This window comes from Sminthopsis crassicaudata, chromosome 1 (genome assembly GCF_048593235.1).
Source record: "Sminthopsis crassicaudata isolate SCR6 chromosome 1, ASM4859323v1, whole genome shotgun sequence".
Classification (NCBI taxonomy): domain Eukaryota; kingdom Metazoa; phylum Chordata; class Mammalia; order Dasyuromorphia; family Dasyuridae; genus Sminthopsis; species Sminthopsis crassicaudata.
The window spans coordinates 397,651,178-397,670,223 of record NC_133617.1 but is presented as its reverse complement, the minus strand read 5'-3'; the positions used below and the strand labels follow the sequence as shown (position 1 = coordinate 397,670,223).

General features: G+C 35.0%; 1 protein-coding gene across 1 annotated transcript; it reads right to left on the bottom strand.

Moving 5' to 3' along the window:
• Positions 1-16,318: 16,318 nt before the first annotated feature.
• On the bottom strand, positions 16,319-17,753 carry LOC141549910 (ret finger protein-like 4B). Its single transcript, XM_074279963.1, has 2 exons — positions 17,456-17,753; positions 16,319-16,869 (listed from the first exon to the last, which is right to left on the bottom strand). The coding sequence occupies exons 1-2, from the start codon at positions 17,751-17,753 to the stop codon at positions 16,319-16,321; spliced, it is 849 nt and encodes a 282-aa protein (XP_074136064.1).
• Positions 17,754-19,046: the final 1,293 nt, after the last annotated feature.

The following is a 19,046-nucleotide window of genomic DNA, read 5'->3' as shown; positions in this document are numbered from 1 at the left end:
AAAGAGCTTGGATAGCATCTTTTAAGAAATTATCAAGGAAAACTGCCCTGATTTTCTAGAATCACAGGATAAAATAATCAATAACTTCTAGCCAATTGCCTCCTGAAATAGATTCCAAGAAATATTGTACTCATATTCCAGAATTACAGATAGTGGGGTACTAGGGCTGAATACTACCTGGAACAGTTGGTCAACTTTAGGCAAGTCTCTTCTCTTCTCTGAATCTTAGCTTGTCCATCTCCAAAACAAGGAAGTTTACTGGATAATCTCTATAGGTCTTTTCTAGCCATAACTCAGCAAAGCAGTTGTAGTCAACCTGTTGAATGAAGTCTGTTGCAACTGGGGCCTCACAGAGGCAGCTTTCGACTTTCTCCACAAAACTCATTTCTATTCCTTGTTTTCTGCAGCAGTTGTTTTGCAGATGTAAGAGGCTTTGTTATATTTTACAACATCCATGATGACTAAATAAAGTCTAGAGGGCTTATTTTGTTCTCTTGCTGGTCCTGGGGAACTTGCTCTCACTGGTTGTACCACTTTTGAAATCAGTATTATCAGGGGCAGCTAGGTGGCTCAGTGGATAGAGCACCAGCCCTGAAGTCAGGAGGATCAGAATTCAAATCTGATCTCAGACACTTAACACTTCCTAGTTGTGTGACACTGGGCAAGTCACTTAACCACAGCCTCAGGGGAAAAAAAAAAGAGTATTATCACCTCAGTAAGGAGTGGAGATTAGGTAAGGATTCAAGCCAAGCCCTCAATTTTGCCAGAGTGAAGAGAAAGAGGCTGTACAGTGTGCCAGCTATCAGCTTTGGCAGCTATGTCTGCTATCAAGAAGCCCTTCATTCTCAGGCTGGTATAATGTGTGAGTATGCTAGATACAAGCAGAACTGCCGTCCTAGGGACCCTAAAATCAAAACGCCAAGAAATATAGTGGCCAAGTTCAAGAACCATCAGACAAAGGAAAAGATATTGGAAGCTGCTAGAAAAAAGCAATTCAGATATGGAGGATCCACAATAAGGATAACCCAGGATCTAGCAGCGTCCACATTAAAAGAACGAAGGGCCTGGAACATGATATTCCGAAAGGCTAAGGAACTTGGTATGCAGCCAAGAATAACGTACCCAGCAAGAATGAGCATCGTTTTCCAGGGAAGAAGATGGACATTTAACGAAATAAATGAATTCCATCTATTTTTGATGAAAAAAACCAGACCTACATAAAAGGTTTGATCTTCAAATACAGAACTCAAGAGATTTCTAAAAAGGTAAAAAGAAATCTTGAGAACTATACTTCTGCCAAAAAAATATGTAAAGAACATATGTACAATTTGTCTTAGAAACTAGAGGTGGAAAGGAAATTATATCATAAAAAAGTGTAAAGTGGTGGTACTACATCTCATGAAGAGGCAAAGGTAACTATTATATCTGAGAGAAAGAAAGGAGGGAGATGAACATAGTGTGTATTAATAGACATATTCGATTTATGGTGAAACTTCTTCCACTTCATTGAAAAGTGAAAGGGAAGGATAAGCTAAGGGGAAGGGAATACAGAAATTTCGAGGAAAAGGGGTAAAATAAGGGGAGGATCTTTAAGGTGGGGGGGGATCCTAAAAAAGGAGGGCTGTGAAAAGCAAGTGGTGTCACCAGTTTAATACTGGGTAGGGGGGTAAAAGGGAAGGAAAGGGGAAAAGCATAAGCAGGGGTTAATAGGATGGCAAGCAATATAGAATTAGTCCTTATAACCATAAATGTGAATGGGGCAAACTGCCTCATAAAGAGGAAGCAGTTAGCAGACTGGATTAAAAGTCAGAATCCTACTATATGTTGTTTACAGGAAACACACCTGAAACAGGGTGAGACATTCAAACTAAAAGTAAAAGGGTGGAGCAGAATCTATTATGCTTCAGGCAAAACCAAAAAAGCAGGAGTAGCCATCCTCATCTCAGATCAAGCAAAAACAAAAATTGATCTAATTAAAAGAGATAAGGAAGGGCTTTATATCCTGCTAAAGGGCAGCATCAATAATGAAGCAGTATCAATATTAAACATATATGCACCAAGTGGTGCAGCATCTAAATTCTTAAAAGAGAAATTAAGAGAGCTGCAAGAGGAAATAGATAGCAAAACTATAATAGTGGGAGATCTCAACCTTGCACTCTCAGAATTAGATAAATCAAACCACAAAATAAATAAGAAAGAAGTCAAAGAGGTAAATAGAATACTAGAAAAGTTTGATATGATAGATCTTTGGCGAAAGCTAAATGGAGACAGAAAGGAATATACTTTCTTCTCAGCAGTTCATGGAACCTATACAAAAATTGATCATATACTAGGGCATAAAAACCTCAAAATCAAATGCAGTAAGGCAGAAATAGTAAATGCATCCTTTTCAGACCATAATGCAATCAAAATTACATTTAATAAAAAGCCAGGGGAAAATAGACCAAAAAATAATTGGAAACTAAATAATCTTATGCTAAAGAATGATTGGGTAAAACAGCAAATCATAGACATAATTAATAACTTCACCCAAGAGAATGACAATAATGAGACATCATACCAAAATGTGTGGGATACAGCCAAAGCAGTAATAAGGGGAAGTTTTATATCTCTACAGGCCTACTTGCATAAAATAGAGAAAGAGAGGGCCAACGAATTGGGCTTACAACTCAAATTGCTAGAAAAGGAACAAATTAAAAACCCCCAGACAAACACAAAACTTGAAATTCAAAAAATAAAAGGTGAGATTAATAAAATTGAAAGTAAAAAAAAACTATTGAATTAATTAATAAAACTAAGAGTTGGTTTTATGAAAAAACCAACAAAATAGACAAACCCTTAGTAAACCTGATTAAAAAAAGGAAAGAGAAAAAGCAAATTGTTAGTCTTGAAAATGAAAAGGGTGAACTCACCACCAACGAAGAGGAAATTAGAACAATAGTTAGGAGCTACTTTGCTCAACTTTATGCCGATAAATTCGATAACTTAAATGAAATGGAAGGATACCTTCAAAAATATAGCTTGCCCAGATTAACAGAGAAAGAAGTAAGTAGTCTAAATAGTCCCATCTCAGAAAAAGAAATAGACCAAGCTATTAACCAACTTCCTAAGAAAAAGTCCCCAGGATCAGATGGATTTACATGTGAATTCTACCAAACATTTAAAGAACAACTAACTCCAATGCTATGTAAACTATTTGAAAAAATAGGGATTGAAGGAGTCCTACCAAATTCCTTCTATGACATAGACATGGTACTGATACCTAAACCAGGTAGATCGAAAACTGAGAAAGAAAACTATAGACCAATTTCCTTAATGAATATTGATGCTAAAATCTTAAATAAGATATTAGCAAATAGACTTCAGAAAATCATCCCCAGGATAATACACTATGACCAAGTGGGATTTATGCCAGGAATGCAGGGCTGGTTTAATATTAGGAAAACTATTAGTATAATTGACCATATTAATAATCAAATTAATAAAAACCATATGATCATCTCAATAGATGCAGAAAAAGCATTTGATAAAATCCAACATCCATTCCTACTAAAAACGCTTGAGAGTATAGGAATAAATGGACTATTCCTTAAAATAATAAGGAGCATATATTTAAAACCTTCAGTAAACATCATATGTAATGGTGATAAACTAGAATCTTTCCCTGTAAGATCAGGAGTGAAACAAGGTTGCCCACTATCACCATTACTTTTCAATATAGTACTAGAAACTCTAGCCTCAGCAATAAGAGCTGAGAAAGAGATTCAAGGAATTAGAGTAGGAAATGAGGAAATCAAATGATCACTTTTCGCAGATGACATGATGGTATACTTAGAGAACCCCAAAGACTCTGCTAAAAAGCTATTAGAAATAATTCAGAATTTCAGAACTGCCGTCCTACTGAGTTTTGCTCATTAATCAAACTTTCTATTCTTTCTGTTATATCTCCTGTCTAAGGTTAAGAAGTGGATGGAAAGTACACATCTCCTCTCTCAAAGGAAAAGAGGGAACCCATTGAAAAATCTGCTATGTTTATTGGAGTAATAGTGAAGGGGAAGAAATACCAAGGAGAAAGCCAAAAGAGTCTTTGAATGTCTATCTCTGTCTCTCTTTGTGTGTCTCTATCTTTCTTTCTGTGTCTGTGTCTCTGTCTTCTCCTGCCACTTAAGAAATTATAGCAAACAAGATTAGAAGGAAAGTAACAAACTGGGAAAACATTTTTACAGTTAAAGGTTCTGATAAAGGCCTCATCTCCAAAATATATAGAGAACTGACCCTAATTTATAAGAAATCAAGCCATTCTCCAATTGATAGGCAAAGGATATGAACAGACAATTTTCAGATGATGAAATTGAAACTATTTCCACTCATGTGAAAGAGTGTTCCAAATCACTACCGATCAGAGAAATGCAAATTAAGACAACTCTGAGATACCACTACACACCTCTCAGATTGGCTAAAATGACAGGAAAAAATAATGATGAATGTTGGAGGGGATGTGGGAAAACTGGGACACTGATACATTGTTGGTGGAGTTGTGAAAGAATCCAACCATTCTGGAGAGCAATCTGGAACTATGCCCCAAAAGTTATCAAACTGTGCATACCCTTTGATCCAGCAGTGCTACTACTGGGCTTATATCCCAAAGAGATACTAAAGAAGGGAAAGGGACCTGTATGTGCCAAAATATTTGTGGTAGCCCTTTTTGTGGTGTCTAGAAACTGGAAAATGAATGGATGCCCATCAATTGGAGAATGGTTGGGTAAATTATGGTATATGAATGTTATGGAATATTATTGTTCTGTAAGAAATGACCAGCAGGATGAATACAGAGAGGCTTGGAGAGACTTGCATGAACTGATGCTGAGTGAAATGAGCAGAAGCAGGAGATCACTATATACTGCAAGAACAATACTGTATGAGGATGCATTCTAATGGAAGTGGATATCTTCAACAAAGAGAAGATATAATTCAGATCCAATTGATCAATGATGGATAGAATCAGCTATACCCAGAGAAGGAACACTGGGAAATGAGTGTAAACTGTTTGCATTTTTGTTTTTCTTCCCAGGTTATTTTTACCTTCTGAATCCAATTCTTCCTGTGCAACAACAACAAAAAAAATTGGTTCTGGACACATATATTGTATCTAGGATATAACATATTTAACATGTATGGGAATGCCTGCCATCTGGGGGAGGCAGGAGGGAAGGAGGGGAAAATTCGGAACAGAAGGGAATGCAAGGGATAATGTTGTAACAAAATTACCTATGCATATGTACTATCAAAAAAAGTTATAATTATAAAATTAACAAAAAAAAAAAGAAAGAAAGAAATTGTAGTATGGAAGTAGCTGTTGAACATGTATTTGGTTTAATAGCTAATTGTGACCCTGGATTTTAAGTTAAGGACACCCTGGAAGATTATTTCTTACTTGTAGAAACCCAAGAGACACATAGACATTACTTTTAGTTTTTTATCCCTCACTTAATTTTGCTAGTGAATTTTTTTTTTAATTTAAAAAAATTTTGTCATTCTATACATGCTGAATTCCAAGTTGGCTCTCTCTCCTTCCAACTCCACATTAGAGAAAGCCAACGTGTACACACATACACACACATACACACACACACACACTCAAAGAGATAAGAAATATATAAACCATAAAATATATGCATCCATATATCAGTTCTTTTTCTGGAGGCATTTTTCTTCATCTTTTCTAGTTGATTTGAATGATCATATTACTCAAAACAGCTTAGTCATTCACAATTACTCAAGAACAATATTGCTATTACTCTTCTCTTGTTGTTCATTTCACTCTGCTTCATTTCATGCAAGTCTTTTTAAGTTTTTCTAAACAAACCTATTCATCTTTTTTTAAAGCACAGAAATCTTCCATGTGCCATGTGCCACAACTTAGTCAGCCATTCCTCAATTGACAGGCATTTCCTTACTTCTTTATTCTGTGCCATCACAAAGGGAATTTTATAAATATTTTAGAACATATAGGTTCTTTTCCATTTTCTTTGATCATACTGGGAAATAGACCTAACAGTGGTACGCTGGGTCAAATGTTGTATTATTCTAAGTTTGCTAGGGGCCCATAGCTTTCAGTAATCTCAAACTGGACTAATTCTTTGCAAATTCTAATTACTGCCTCCTGTTCTAAGCCCTGCAAGTTCATCTCTGATTTGGATTTACACAAAAGTAGACCGCTACTGGACTCACCCCCTCTCAGCCACTGGGAAACTTTGTAGGTTCAAAGTGGGAAAATTGCAGGCTTCCATTTGGTCTGGGATTCCCACCCCCATTATTTTTCTGCAAATAGGGATAGATGTGGGAAATGAAACCCTGCTTTGTGCTAGAAGTCTCAACCATGCTACTGCTATTGCTATCTTCTGAACTTGCTTCTTTCTTGATATAATGCCCAGAGTCTCCATATCTGATAATGCCATTTCTCTTCACAGATTGCTTCAGTCTGCTGTATATTTGTGACTTGGAATTGAGTAGTGGGCAACAAAACTGCTGATTTGTACCTATCCCTATTGCCCCTATGTGGTTCTGACACCTTCTCTTGTCTTGCTGAACAGCCTGTCTCTGGATACTAAAATGCCCTATGACATACTCTGGTCCAATCATGTGCCAGTGTCTGCAGACTCCTTGTCTTTCTGGCTAGGCTCAAATGGGCTAAACAATTACTGTTGACTTTTTCTGCATTTTCAGAAAAATTCAGAATTTGATCTGGTGCATCTGCTAGATTTATTTAAAGGGGTTTGTGGAGGGAAGTTCACTGCCCTGTTTCTTTTTTCTTCATCACCTTGACTGCACTTTATTATTATTATCATCATCACATCTGAAGTGAAGAGATTCATGATTCATACTGTAAGGGTTAAAAAGCCTCTAGAAGCAAGGAATGCAGTTCAAGGCATGTGGGAGGACCTAAGGGATGAGAGGTTCTGAGGCACTGGCGAGTCACAGCCCCATGAGGAGGTGTGTGATTCCAGGTACCACGCCTCCCTCCTAGTGCTCTCAAAGCCTAGCACACCTCCCTCCTTCTCGGGCCAATCCCATTATGCCAGGTTCCTAGAGGACTTCCCCCTTCCCCCATATCATCAGTGGGGTATAAATATATGCTATCTCAGAATAAAGCTCTCTTTTGCTTCACCCCTACCTAATGGTGGTCTGTCTCTATGGGATCGGGGTTGGTACCCAAAGATGAGTGAGTGTGGCCTAGCCGTGCCGTCGACGGACGGGCATTAAGAGTAGCTCTAAGGGGAGCTACCAGGTTAGAGTAGTCCATAGGGTTGTAACACATACAGATTCAAAATGATAAGCTGATAACTTCCTGTCAGAAAAGGAATCGACTCAAATTGGGAACAACAAAAACGCTTTCAAAAACTACCAATGTGAAGAATTTGTTTTGCTTTACTGTACATATTTTTTAAAAATTAAATCTTTTTATTTTCAAAACATATGCATGGAAAATTTTACAACATTATCCCTTGCAAAATCTTGTGTTCCAATTTTTCTCCACCTTCTTCCCCATCCCCTTCCCTAGATGGTAAGTAATCCAATATATGCTAAACATGTTAAAGTATGTTAAATCCAATATATGTGTACATGTTTATATAAATACCTTACTGCACAAGAAAAATCAGATCAAAAAGAAAAAAAAATGAGAAAGAAAACAAAATACAAGGAAACAACAACAAAAAGAGTAAATATGCTATGTTGTGATCCACACTCAGTTACCACAATCCTCTCTCTGGGTGTAGATGGCTCTCTTCATCAAAAAATCATTGGAACTATCTATCCTGAATCGTCTCATTATTGGAAAGAGCCACATCCATCAGAATTGATCTTTGTATAATCTTGTTTTTGCCATGTATAATGATCTCCTGGTTCTGCATATTTTGCTTAGCATCAGTTCATGTAAGTCTCTCCAGGCCTCTCTGAAATCATCCTGTTGGTCATTTCTTACAGAACAATAATATTCCATAACATTCATATATCATAACTTATTCAGCCATTCTCCAATTGATGGGCATCCATTTAATTTCCAGTTTCTAGCCACTACAAAGAGGGCTGCCACAAACATTTTTGCACATACAGGTCCCTTTCCCTTCTTTAAGATCTCTTTGGGATATAAGCCCAGTAGAAACACTGCTGGATCAAAGGGTATACACAGTTTGATAGCCCTTTGAACATAGCTCCAAATGGCTCTTCAGAGTGGTTGGATAACTTCACAACTCCATCAACAATGTATTAATATTCTAGTTTTCCTACATCCCCTAAAACATTCATCATTATCTTTTCCTTTGACTGTGCATATTTACCACAAGCATTTTTCTTTTTCTTTTAATTTTGCAGTGATTGGAATAAAAGATATCAATAAGAACAGCCAGATAGAGAATATAATTTTTAGGCTACATTCCTAACTTTTCATAAACTTTCCTTTGCCACAGAACCTCTTTACTCCAGCAGCTATTCTATCCTGGGAATTCTCATTTTGGAAGTACCCTTGACTCCTACAGAGTTTCCCTCTGTCTGGCTCCTAGAACCTTCCTTTTAAGGAGAAAACTCAGGCCAGCCATATCTTTATTATTGTTCAGTCTGCATTTCTAACACAAGAGACTTTTTTTTTTTTTTTTTTTTTTTTGTAATACCCAGGACAGACTCCTTTCATATCTTCCTTCTTCTTCCCAGCTTTTCAAATTCCTTTTATATGTTGTCATCCCCAATAGAATATGAACACCTTGAGAAAAGGGACTATCTTTCTGTTTGCATTTATATTTCCAGTATTTAGCAGAGTGTGTGGCACTAGTGAGTCCAAAAGAAATGTTTAATTGTTTCATCATTTTTAAAATACATGTAAGGGAACAGCAGGTAAGTCAGAAACATAGAGAAACAGACAGGTATAAAATCAATTGTTGAATTTAAAAAGAAAATCAAGTTATAGTTAATAAATATTTGAAATTTCATTAAAAACCCTTTTTTACTGTTTTACTTTCTGTAAGGAATTGTCCATTTGTGGGGGGGGGAAATCAAACTGGATGACCAAAAGAGAAACTGAGGCAGAGCTCCAAACCAAAAATATACTTTATTAGAAGAATCTGGCTCCCCTCCCACCAAGTGGACCCCAAACCTTGTTCTCAATCCGAGGTATCACCTTTTTTTTCAGGACTCTATTTTTATAGGGTTACAAATGGATAACAAATAGGATAAAAATAGGACAATATTTCATTGATTTCCATGCAATGCATAGGCTAAAATATAAGTATCAGCAGCCCATCTGTGGTCACAGATGGGCAAGTTGGCAGGAAATATATCTGACTAGATGGTCATAAGATGGATGGTTTGCCCTTTGGACTGAATACACAGAGATGGAGCATTCTGCTGATCATGAAATGGACAAGCAATCCTTTAGATTAGAAAAGTGGACAGTGTATCCCCAAGAAAACTTCAGGGGGAAGGAACTCAGGGGCTTTCCATCATGCAACACAGAATGTGGGAAAAGCAGGATAAAGATACTCAGTGTCAATGTTCTATTGCTACTGTAGTTATGTAAATAGACCTCATGTCTGATACAAATAATTCCTATAATATAAGCATGAGGTCTGCAAAAAGCCTCTCTATCAGAATCTGTATTCTTATACACACTATGAATCACTTAGTCTTACATTTACTATTGGATGATTGACTAGATAAGTGTTACTAAATGAATAATTACTAACAATTATTGCTCCCCATAAAATAATGGACTGATTAATACTGATTGAGTTTGAGTGGGGGTCCCCAATAAATCAGCTTTCTCATATTTTATTTGGTATTTGTTAAGGTCAGAATAGATATATTTTTTAAATGAAAAGTTAGAATAATATCTATCATGCTTCACTAAATGTCTTTTTTTCCTAGCTCTTGATACAATAAAGGAATAATTTTAGTAGGATTTATTCTCTAATTATTTAGATGTGTTTCTACAAAAAGTGCTTTGTACTTGGATTGTACAGTTTCTGGGTGTATTTTGCTGATACATTATTAAATATTTACAAGTTCAGTAGTTATTTTCTTTTTTTTAATACTTTATTTTTTAAAATTAATTTTATAATTATAACTTTTTTTTGACAGTACATATGCATCGATAATTTTTTACAATATTATCCCTTGCACTCACTTCTATTCCGAATTTTCCCCTCCTTCTCTCCACCCCCTTCCGTAGATGGCAGGCATTCCCATACATATTGTTATAGTATATCCTAGATACAATATATGTGTGCAGAACCAAATTTCTTATTGCACAGGAAGAACTAGATTCAGAAGGTAAAAATAACCTGGGAAGAAAAACAAAAATGCAAATACTTTATACTCATTTCCTAGCATTCCTTCTCTGGGTGTAGCTGATTCTATCCATCTTTGATCAATTGGAATTGAATTAGATCTTCTCTTTGTTGAAGATATCCACTTCCATCAGAATACATCCTCATACAGTATTGTTCTTGCAGTGTACAAGGATCTCCTGGTTCTACTCACTTTACTTAGCATCAGTTCATGTAAGTCTCTCCAAGTCTCTCTGTACTCATCCTGCTGGTCATTTCTTACAGAACAATAATATTCCATAACATTCATATACCATAATTTACCCAGGCATTCTCCAATTGATGGGCATCCATTCATTTTCCAGTTTCTAGCCTCAGTAGTTATTTTCAACAAATTTTTTCTATTTGGCTTTTCCTGGTGGATTTTGTTGGTAACAGACAGGACTGCAGATGATTTGTGTGTATTTATTTTATGTTCCATATTTTTGCCAAAGTTATTTCCATTTATTTTTCTTTATTCCTTAGGATTTTTTAGATAAATGAAAATATCATCTACAAAAATGTTAATTTTGCAAACTCTTGGCATGTTTACTTAGTTTCTTTTATTGTTATAGCTGGCATCATGTTTAATAATGTTGTTGATAATTGGCATCCTTTCTTTACATTGTCCTTTATTGGAAAGGATTTTAATTTCTCCATAAACATTTTTGTTCTTCTATTGAAAAAAAATATATTTTAGCATATTAAGGAAAACTGCACTTATTCTTATGATTTATAGAATTTTTAGGAGAAATGTTGTTGGGTTCTGGATTTTGTCAAAAGATTTCAGCATTTATTAACATAATCATATGGTTTCACTGAATGTTATTAATATGATTTACTATATTCATAATATCCTTATGTTGAACCAGACTTTCACCCAAACACAGCCTGATAATAAATAGTGTGTTATCTTCAATTGATCAGTGATGGACAGAATCAGCTACAACCAGAGAAGGAACACTGGGAAATGAGTTAACCTGTTTGCATTTTTGTTTTTCTTTCCAGGTTATTTTTACCTTCTGAATCCAGTTCTTCCTTAGCAACAACAACAACAACAACAACAACAACAACAACAACAACAACAAAAGCTCGGTTCTGCACACATATATTTAGGATATACTATAACATTTAATATGTTGGGAATGCATGCCATCTAGGGGAGGGGGTGGAGGGAAGGAGGGGAAAATTCGGAACAGAAGAGAGTGCAAAGGATAATGTTGTAAAAAATTACCTATGCATATGTACTGTAAAAAAATGTTATAATTATAAAATTAATTCAAAAAAATAAAAATTTTAAAAAACTTGAAAAAAATAGTGTGTGATCTTTCTTAATATGTTATTTTAGCTAATTTTTTTTTTTTTTTTGCCTTGATAGTTGCTAGGCATATTGGTGAATAGTTTTCTTTTTCTTGTCTCTCCCAGTTTCAGATATTAAAAAAACATTGTATCATAGCAAAATGTTGGATTTTTTTCTTATTGAAACAAACCATTATGAAATATGGAAATTAATTTTTTTCAAAGTTTGATAGGATTTACTTATAAATCCATGTGGCCTTGAAGTTTTTTTCTTCATAGATTCACTTATGACTTGTTCAATTTCTTTTTTGGGGAGTGCTGCTGAGGTAATTGGGGTTAAATGACTTGAGCAGGGTCACACAACTAGTGTCAAGAGTCTGAGGCTGGATTTGAACTCAGGTCTTCCTGAATTCAGGGTCAGTGCTCTATCTACTGTGCCACCTAGCAGCTCCAAAATTTCTTTTTATAATAGAGGATTATATATATATTTATAGATAAATGTTTCATGACAAGTCCTTTGGGATTGTTTTGGATCCCTCTATTGCTGAGAATAGCTAAGTCATTCACAATTCTTCATTTTTCAGTATTGTTACCATGTACAATGTCCTCCTGCTTCTTCTCATTTCAACTGGCATCAGTTCATTTATGTCCAGTTTTTTTTTAACATCTTGCTTGTCATTTTTTATAGAACAACAATATTCCATCACAATCATATAGCCCAACTTGTTTAGCCATTCCCTAATTGATCAACATCTCTTTCAACTTCCAATTATTTACTAAAACAAAAAGCTACTGTAACTATTTTTGTACAAATAAGTCTGTTTTTCCTTTGATATTTTTGGAATATGGACTTAATAGTAATATTGTCAAATCAAAAAGTATGCCTTTTGAGCATAGTTCCAAATTGTTCTCTAATATAGGACCAATTCCCAATTCTAACATTGCATCAGTGTTCTATTTTTTTCCACATTCCCTCTAGTATTTGTCATTTTCCTTTTCTGTCTGATAGATGGTATTAGAGTTGTTTTAATTTTTATTTCTCTAAAGAATAGTGATTTAGAACATTTTCATGTGACTGTTGATAGCTTTGATTTTCTCTCCTGAAAACATACTGTTCATATCCTTTGACTATTTATCAACTGAGGAATGGCTGTACTTTTATAAATTTAGTTCAATTCTCTATGTTTTAAGAAATGAGGCCTTTTTCAGAGAAATTATTATAAAAACACCATAGTTTCTTGTTTTCCTTTTAATTTTGAGTGCATCATTTTGTTTGTGCAAAACTTTTAATTTCATAAAATCAAAATTATCCATTTTACTTCTGTCTCTTATTGTTTATAAACTTTTCTCTTATCTATAGATACAATAGCTAAAGTTTTTCCAAGTTTTAATTTACTTTTATCATCCTTTATACCTAAATAATTTATCCATTTTGACCTTATTTGGTGTAAGATATGAAATTTTGGTCTATGTCCAATTATTTTTTAATTCTTTAAAAGCTCTTTACTAGAATCATTATATTACATTTTGATCAGCAAGGGATAAATGTCATATTTTTACAGTTTTACAGTTTTGATATCTTTATGCTCTAATACAAAAGGACCTTGTACAACTGAGCAGTATGTCATTTTTTTTCTATTGCTATTCAATAATCAGAGATCTAGGAAATATACTTATTCTAAAGTTCCCAACAATGTTTGTCAGAGTGAGTTCTTGCTGCAATAGATAGGATGGGTTTATCAAATATTAAGTTACCGTGCTATATTATTTCTGTATGTTGTGCTTAATCTATTCCTTTGATCAATCTCTTTCTTCCTTATCAATTTTTTTCATAATTACAGCTTTGAAGTATAGTTTGAGGTAAAGTATAATGCTAATAAATTCTTACTATTTTTACATTGATTCTTGAACTATTATTGGTATAGATTAATAATTTTTCCCCTTAGATTTTATTTGGGATCATCGTATAAGTAGAGAGATCACAAGGAGTGATTTGTTTTCCAAATGTATCAATGAAACTTTAAAAAAGATCAGTAGAGATAAGGAAAGTCAAGTAAAGTCATTATGAGTTCTTGAATTCATTTTTATTCTTTAAGAATCAATTACCTTACTTATGAAGTGAGATGGGGGAGTTGGTGACATAAACACTCAACTCTTCAGCTTTGGGATTTTATAAACAGGAACCTCATTTTTTAGCCCCTTAGGACACAGAGAGGGCATAAGAAAAGAAAAAAAAATTAAGTTTTTTAAGTCTCCCATTAAATATTATCAACATTGAACTCCAGATCTAATATTAGATTATTCAAAGCCAGCATATTTTTAAAAGACTTAAGAAGGTTATCTGTATTTATTTGAAAAAAAATATTTATTTTTTTACAAATGTATTTATTTGAAAAAATTAGGAAACAGTTTCCTTGTATACATTACAAAGATGTTGGATTTGATGTTCTCTAAGATCCCTTCAGACCTGAATCTTATGGCCTATACTCAATACAACCTTTAAAAATTTAATAGAATCAAGGCTCTGGCAAGGAAAATTGTTTTATTGGTTTCCATCACTACAATACTGTTTGTGAGTATACAGTGTGTTTCTAAAAATTGAAATTTTATTCTCGGAAAAAAATGATTTTTTTTCCTTTGAAGTTCTAGTAAGCTCTCAAAGTGAATTTTTATGACTGATTTTGGCTCTCTGAAGCATCTCAAAAGAATGACAAATATGCCAAATTTTTAAAAGGGAACAATTATCAAAAAGAGCTATTTCCCCATAGGGAAATAGATAGAAATCAAAGAAGCAGGAATTCTGTTAGAAATATAGATTAAGAGATAAAAGAATTCACCTATCAATCCTATTTTTCAGATGAGAAGATTTCTGAAGATACAGAGCAATAAAACCAAAGGAACAATATAAGTAACATTCTTTTGAAACTTACTGCTTCAGTACAATGGCAGGAAGAATCTCTAGAAAAATGATTAGGACAACTTTCTAAGTTCTCAAGAGTACCTGAGCTCCCACCAGTATGCTTCCCAATAACATTCAGACAATAGACTCAGTTCTTAGCAAATAGTATTACTCAAATAGATGGTGAGAAGAATAACATCATTCCTTAGTTATGTTCATCCCAAACCTAAAGTGCACTTTTTTATACATACAGAAAGTGCATGAGGATAGAGGGAGCATAGATTTAAAAGAACAGTGATAGTGAGTACAGTACCAAAGCAGATCACATCTGGAATTTCAGGATAAATTCAATTTAGAGCATGGTGTCAATAATTGATGAGTAATTTTGCTATTGAAAGTTGGGATGACTCTTTGCAGTGACCATCATAGAATTTAAACAAGTGAGGAAACTGAGGGCAATGGGGATTAATAGAGTCATTGTTCCTATTGTTCCATGGACAGATTCTAGCTTCTATAACTTTTGAAGTTTTTTGGAGTGTTGCTATTGTTCATCTGATTCTGCTCATGAGATTTTTAATCAGATTAAAATCTATAAATTTGTTTACATTATGACGTTGTATAAATGTTGTATAAATTAGTTTTTTGGTTGTCCTTACTTAACAGTACATTTGTTTATATATTTCTCATTTAAAAAAAAAAAATCAGTTTCCTCAAAGATAAAGATAAATGTGTGAAGGTTTGTGGTTAAATTGGTACACTAATACATTTTTGGTGGAGTTGTGAACTGACCCAACCATTCTGTAGAACAATTTGGAACTTTGTCCAAAAGGCATACCCTTTGATCTAGCAGTATCTCTACTGGGTCTGAATACCAAAGAGATCATAAAAAGGGGGAAAGGACCCACATGTGCAAAAATGTTTGTAGTATCCCTTTTCGAGATGGCAAGGAACTGGAATGGCTGGATAAATTATGGTATATAAATGGTATGGAATATTATTGAGTATTTAGGAAATTCAGCAGGATGATTTCAGGAAGGTTTGGACAGACTTATATGAACTGATGTTATGTGAAAGGAGTAGAACCAAGAGAAAATTATATACAGCAATAAAATGATATAATGGTCAACTCTGATGAACTTGGCTCTTTTCAACAATGAGGTGATTCAGGCCAATTACAATAGACTTCTGATGGAGAGCCATCTGCATCCAGAGAGAGGACTATGGCACCTGCATGTGTATTACAACATAGTATTTTCACCTTTCTTATTGTTATTGTTTGGTTGCTTGTTTTTTTCTCTCATTTTTTTTTCCCCTTTTCATCTGATTTTTCTTGTATAGTATGATAAATGTGGAAATATGTTTGAAACAATTGCACATGTTTAACCCATATTAGATTAATACAGTCTAGGGCAGGGTGAAGGTGGGGAGAAAGGAAAAGAGGGTTTTGCAAGGGTGAATGTTGAAAACCAGCTGTGCATGTATTTTGAAAAATAAAAAGCTGTTATTGAAAAATCAATATCATCATTTTTTTTCACCAAAATACAATTTGATCATATAGTTTATTAAATCAGCATTGGACCATTAACACTTTTTTGGCTGACTTCCCCCTCATGTGCAGTACATTGCCTGAATATTTCAAAATAAGACAAATTTCTCCTTGCTCCCAAAGTGAGATAAAAAGTACCAAAAAATGATTTTACATTTGAGTCAGGGACTGAGTTCCTTTCTAAAAGAAATCTCCAAGCAAGTGTTATGGTCATGGTTATGCGTGTTCTGAGATTTTTGCAACCTCATCTGATATTGGGTCTATGGTCAGAACATTTTTATTCTTGAAGCCGAGGCCGACAGAAAATATAGGCAAGAGAGGCTCTGAAAAGGAGCTGGTGAATGTATAGATGAGGCACCTATTGTCTACATCATAAAACATTATGTCTCCTGCCTCATAATCCAAAAAGATCCCCACTTTGTAGAGCTTCCTTGGTATGGGAATGCTCATCCTAGGCATGGTAGAGACAATGTATGTTTCTTGTCTTAGGCTCAAAAGCCAATGTCCAGTAGAAGGAGATGGTGATAGTTGTCCCTTCCTTTGTATAGACTTCTTACAAAGACCAACATCCCAAGCAGAACTGTTTCCCACTGTCACCTCCCAATAATGTCTCCCAGACATGAAGCTCTGAGTTGCTAGAATAGCACCGCATTGATTAGATCTCTTCCAAAACAACTTCTTCCATTTATCTTTTCTTCTTATTGTTTTCCTATCTGTGGACACAACGATTTCAGGACAGGCAGTTTCAGGATCCAGAAAGATTTCCTCTAGAGAAACAGAAATATCAGCTGTTATAGGGAGTTAGAGTATAAAATCCCAAACTAGAACAAGCCAGTTCAATACAAAGAGAGTGGTTAAGATTTTTACGCATATTGAGAAAGCAATGAGTGAAAGAAACCCAACACCTCATATCAATTTAAAAACACAGGGCGCCATTGTCCATGCACAGCATTGTTTAGGAAAGTCACTGTAAAGCTCAGATGTCCTGAAGGTTCAGAGGTCCATCAAGTAGATGGAACTAGTCCACATTCTACCACAAGACCTTAGATTCCATGGAGTTTGGAATTTTATCTAATGTTTTAATTAATTCAGGCTTCCTTTCTATAAAGGGTCCTTTCTGTTGGCTGAAGATAGTTTCATTGAAATTAGGCACCATAATAATGCTTTAAGGTGCAAATTTCACGTGTTTCACTGCTGTCAATGTTCTGCAAGTCCAGATAACCATTGCCTTTACTTTTGATAGCACTGTGTAAATTCTAGAAACCAAGATGGATCCAAGTGGATTGTATTTCTAGATGACCAGATATAAATTTATTCTGCAAGTATCAGTGTCACACAGGTCACTACACTTACCATAGAATTTTCTCCTGATCACATCTCTCAGCTCCCAGTTCCTACTCATGTGAAGTGTGAGCAATTTGAAGGATTTTGCTATTGTCTCCAGTTGTCGATTAGGCCGGGTATTCTTCATACACTTCTTGTGACACTTAGGACATCGAAATCTGGACTTTGAAGTCTTCATCATAAGTGCATGGATACATCCTGCACAAAAATTGTGACCACATTCTATAGATGTGGGGCATGTGAAGAAATCTAGGCAGATGGGGCACTTCAGCTCTTCCCAAAGGTTTGAAATGAGATATGAGGCCATGACTTTCCCCCCCCCAAAAAAGGAAAAGAATCAGTCATTTCATAATATTAACTTAATACAATAATCATACTGTCTAGGGAAATCCATTCTATGAGTATAGGTGAGGATTACAAGCCCAAGATTTTTCTCAGCAAATCTGACTATAATCTTTTAGAAGGAAAATGGAAATTTAATGAAATAGAGGACTTCCATGCATTCCTGATGAAAAGACCAGAGCTGAATAAGCATAGCATCTAAATCATTGATGGAAAAGCAAGAAAGGAAAAGGAATTATAAATCATACTTCAAAACTGGGAAAACTGATGACAAATCAAAAAAGAAATCTTAGGGTTGAGGGAAAGAGAAAGTGTGGGAAAAAGTTGGCCCCAGTCTTTCTCTCTCTCTCTCTCTCTTTCTCTCTCTTTCTCTCTCTTTCTCTCTGTCTCTCTCTGTCTCTCTCTCTCTCTCTCTGTGTCTCTCTCTCTCTCTCTCTCTGTCTGTCTGTCTGTCTGTCTCTCTCTCTCTCTGTCTCTCTCTCTCTCTCTCTAACTTTGTTTCTGTTTCTGTTTCTCTCTTCCCTTCTTTCCCACAATAGATCTCATTCACTCTGTTATATTGTCTCATACATTCTCACATTTTTTGCTCTCTTATTTCTGTTTCCTTTTGCTTTAAACTAATGAGTTTATGCAATGCTTCCTATGTATGTATGTTTATTATGTCCCTGGTATTTGGTGGGAAAAGCATCAATCCTTAGATATATGGTTTGGGGCATTCTTTCCTTAAGGGATAGAATTAGAAACTTAGCTTGAATTTAAAATTTATTTTCACCAGACGAACAATATATAATGGCACAGAAGCATAATTCTGTTTTGGTTACTTTTCTTTGTAAAGAGCAGAATGTCCAGCTTTTGGCAATAACCTTCTACCTCTCCTACTGGTAGTAATCATATATCTCTAGGAAAAGATTGAGCAAAGAGAGTTTGCAATATTTATTTTCATCTTCCTCAAAACCACATTTACAGACATCCTTGTTGGCACATATCTTTGTGGGTAACACACAGTCCATACAACATCTTCTTGTTATGTAGAGGAGGATCAGGGATGCCCATTAGGGCCCTATTCAAATTTTCTTATGGAAGATACCTACAGGCAAACTCACTAATAAGAAAATCTACTCCGACATACTCATGAAGAGCTCATTGGTCCTTTTCTAGAGAAGAAAACTGTGAGCAACACTCACTATTTGGAAGAACAAAAGACCTGGACTTTGTCCTCTGGATTTCATCCACAGTAATTCAGATAACTCAGGTCAAT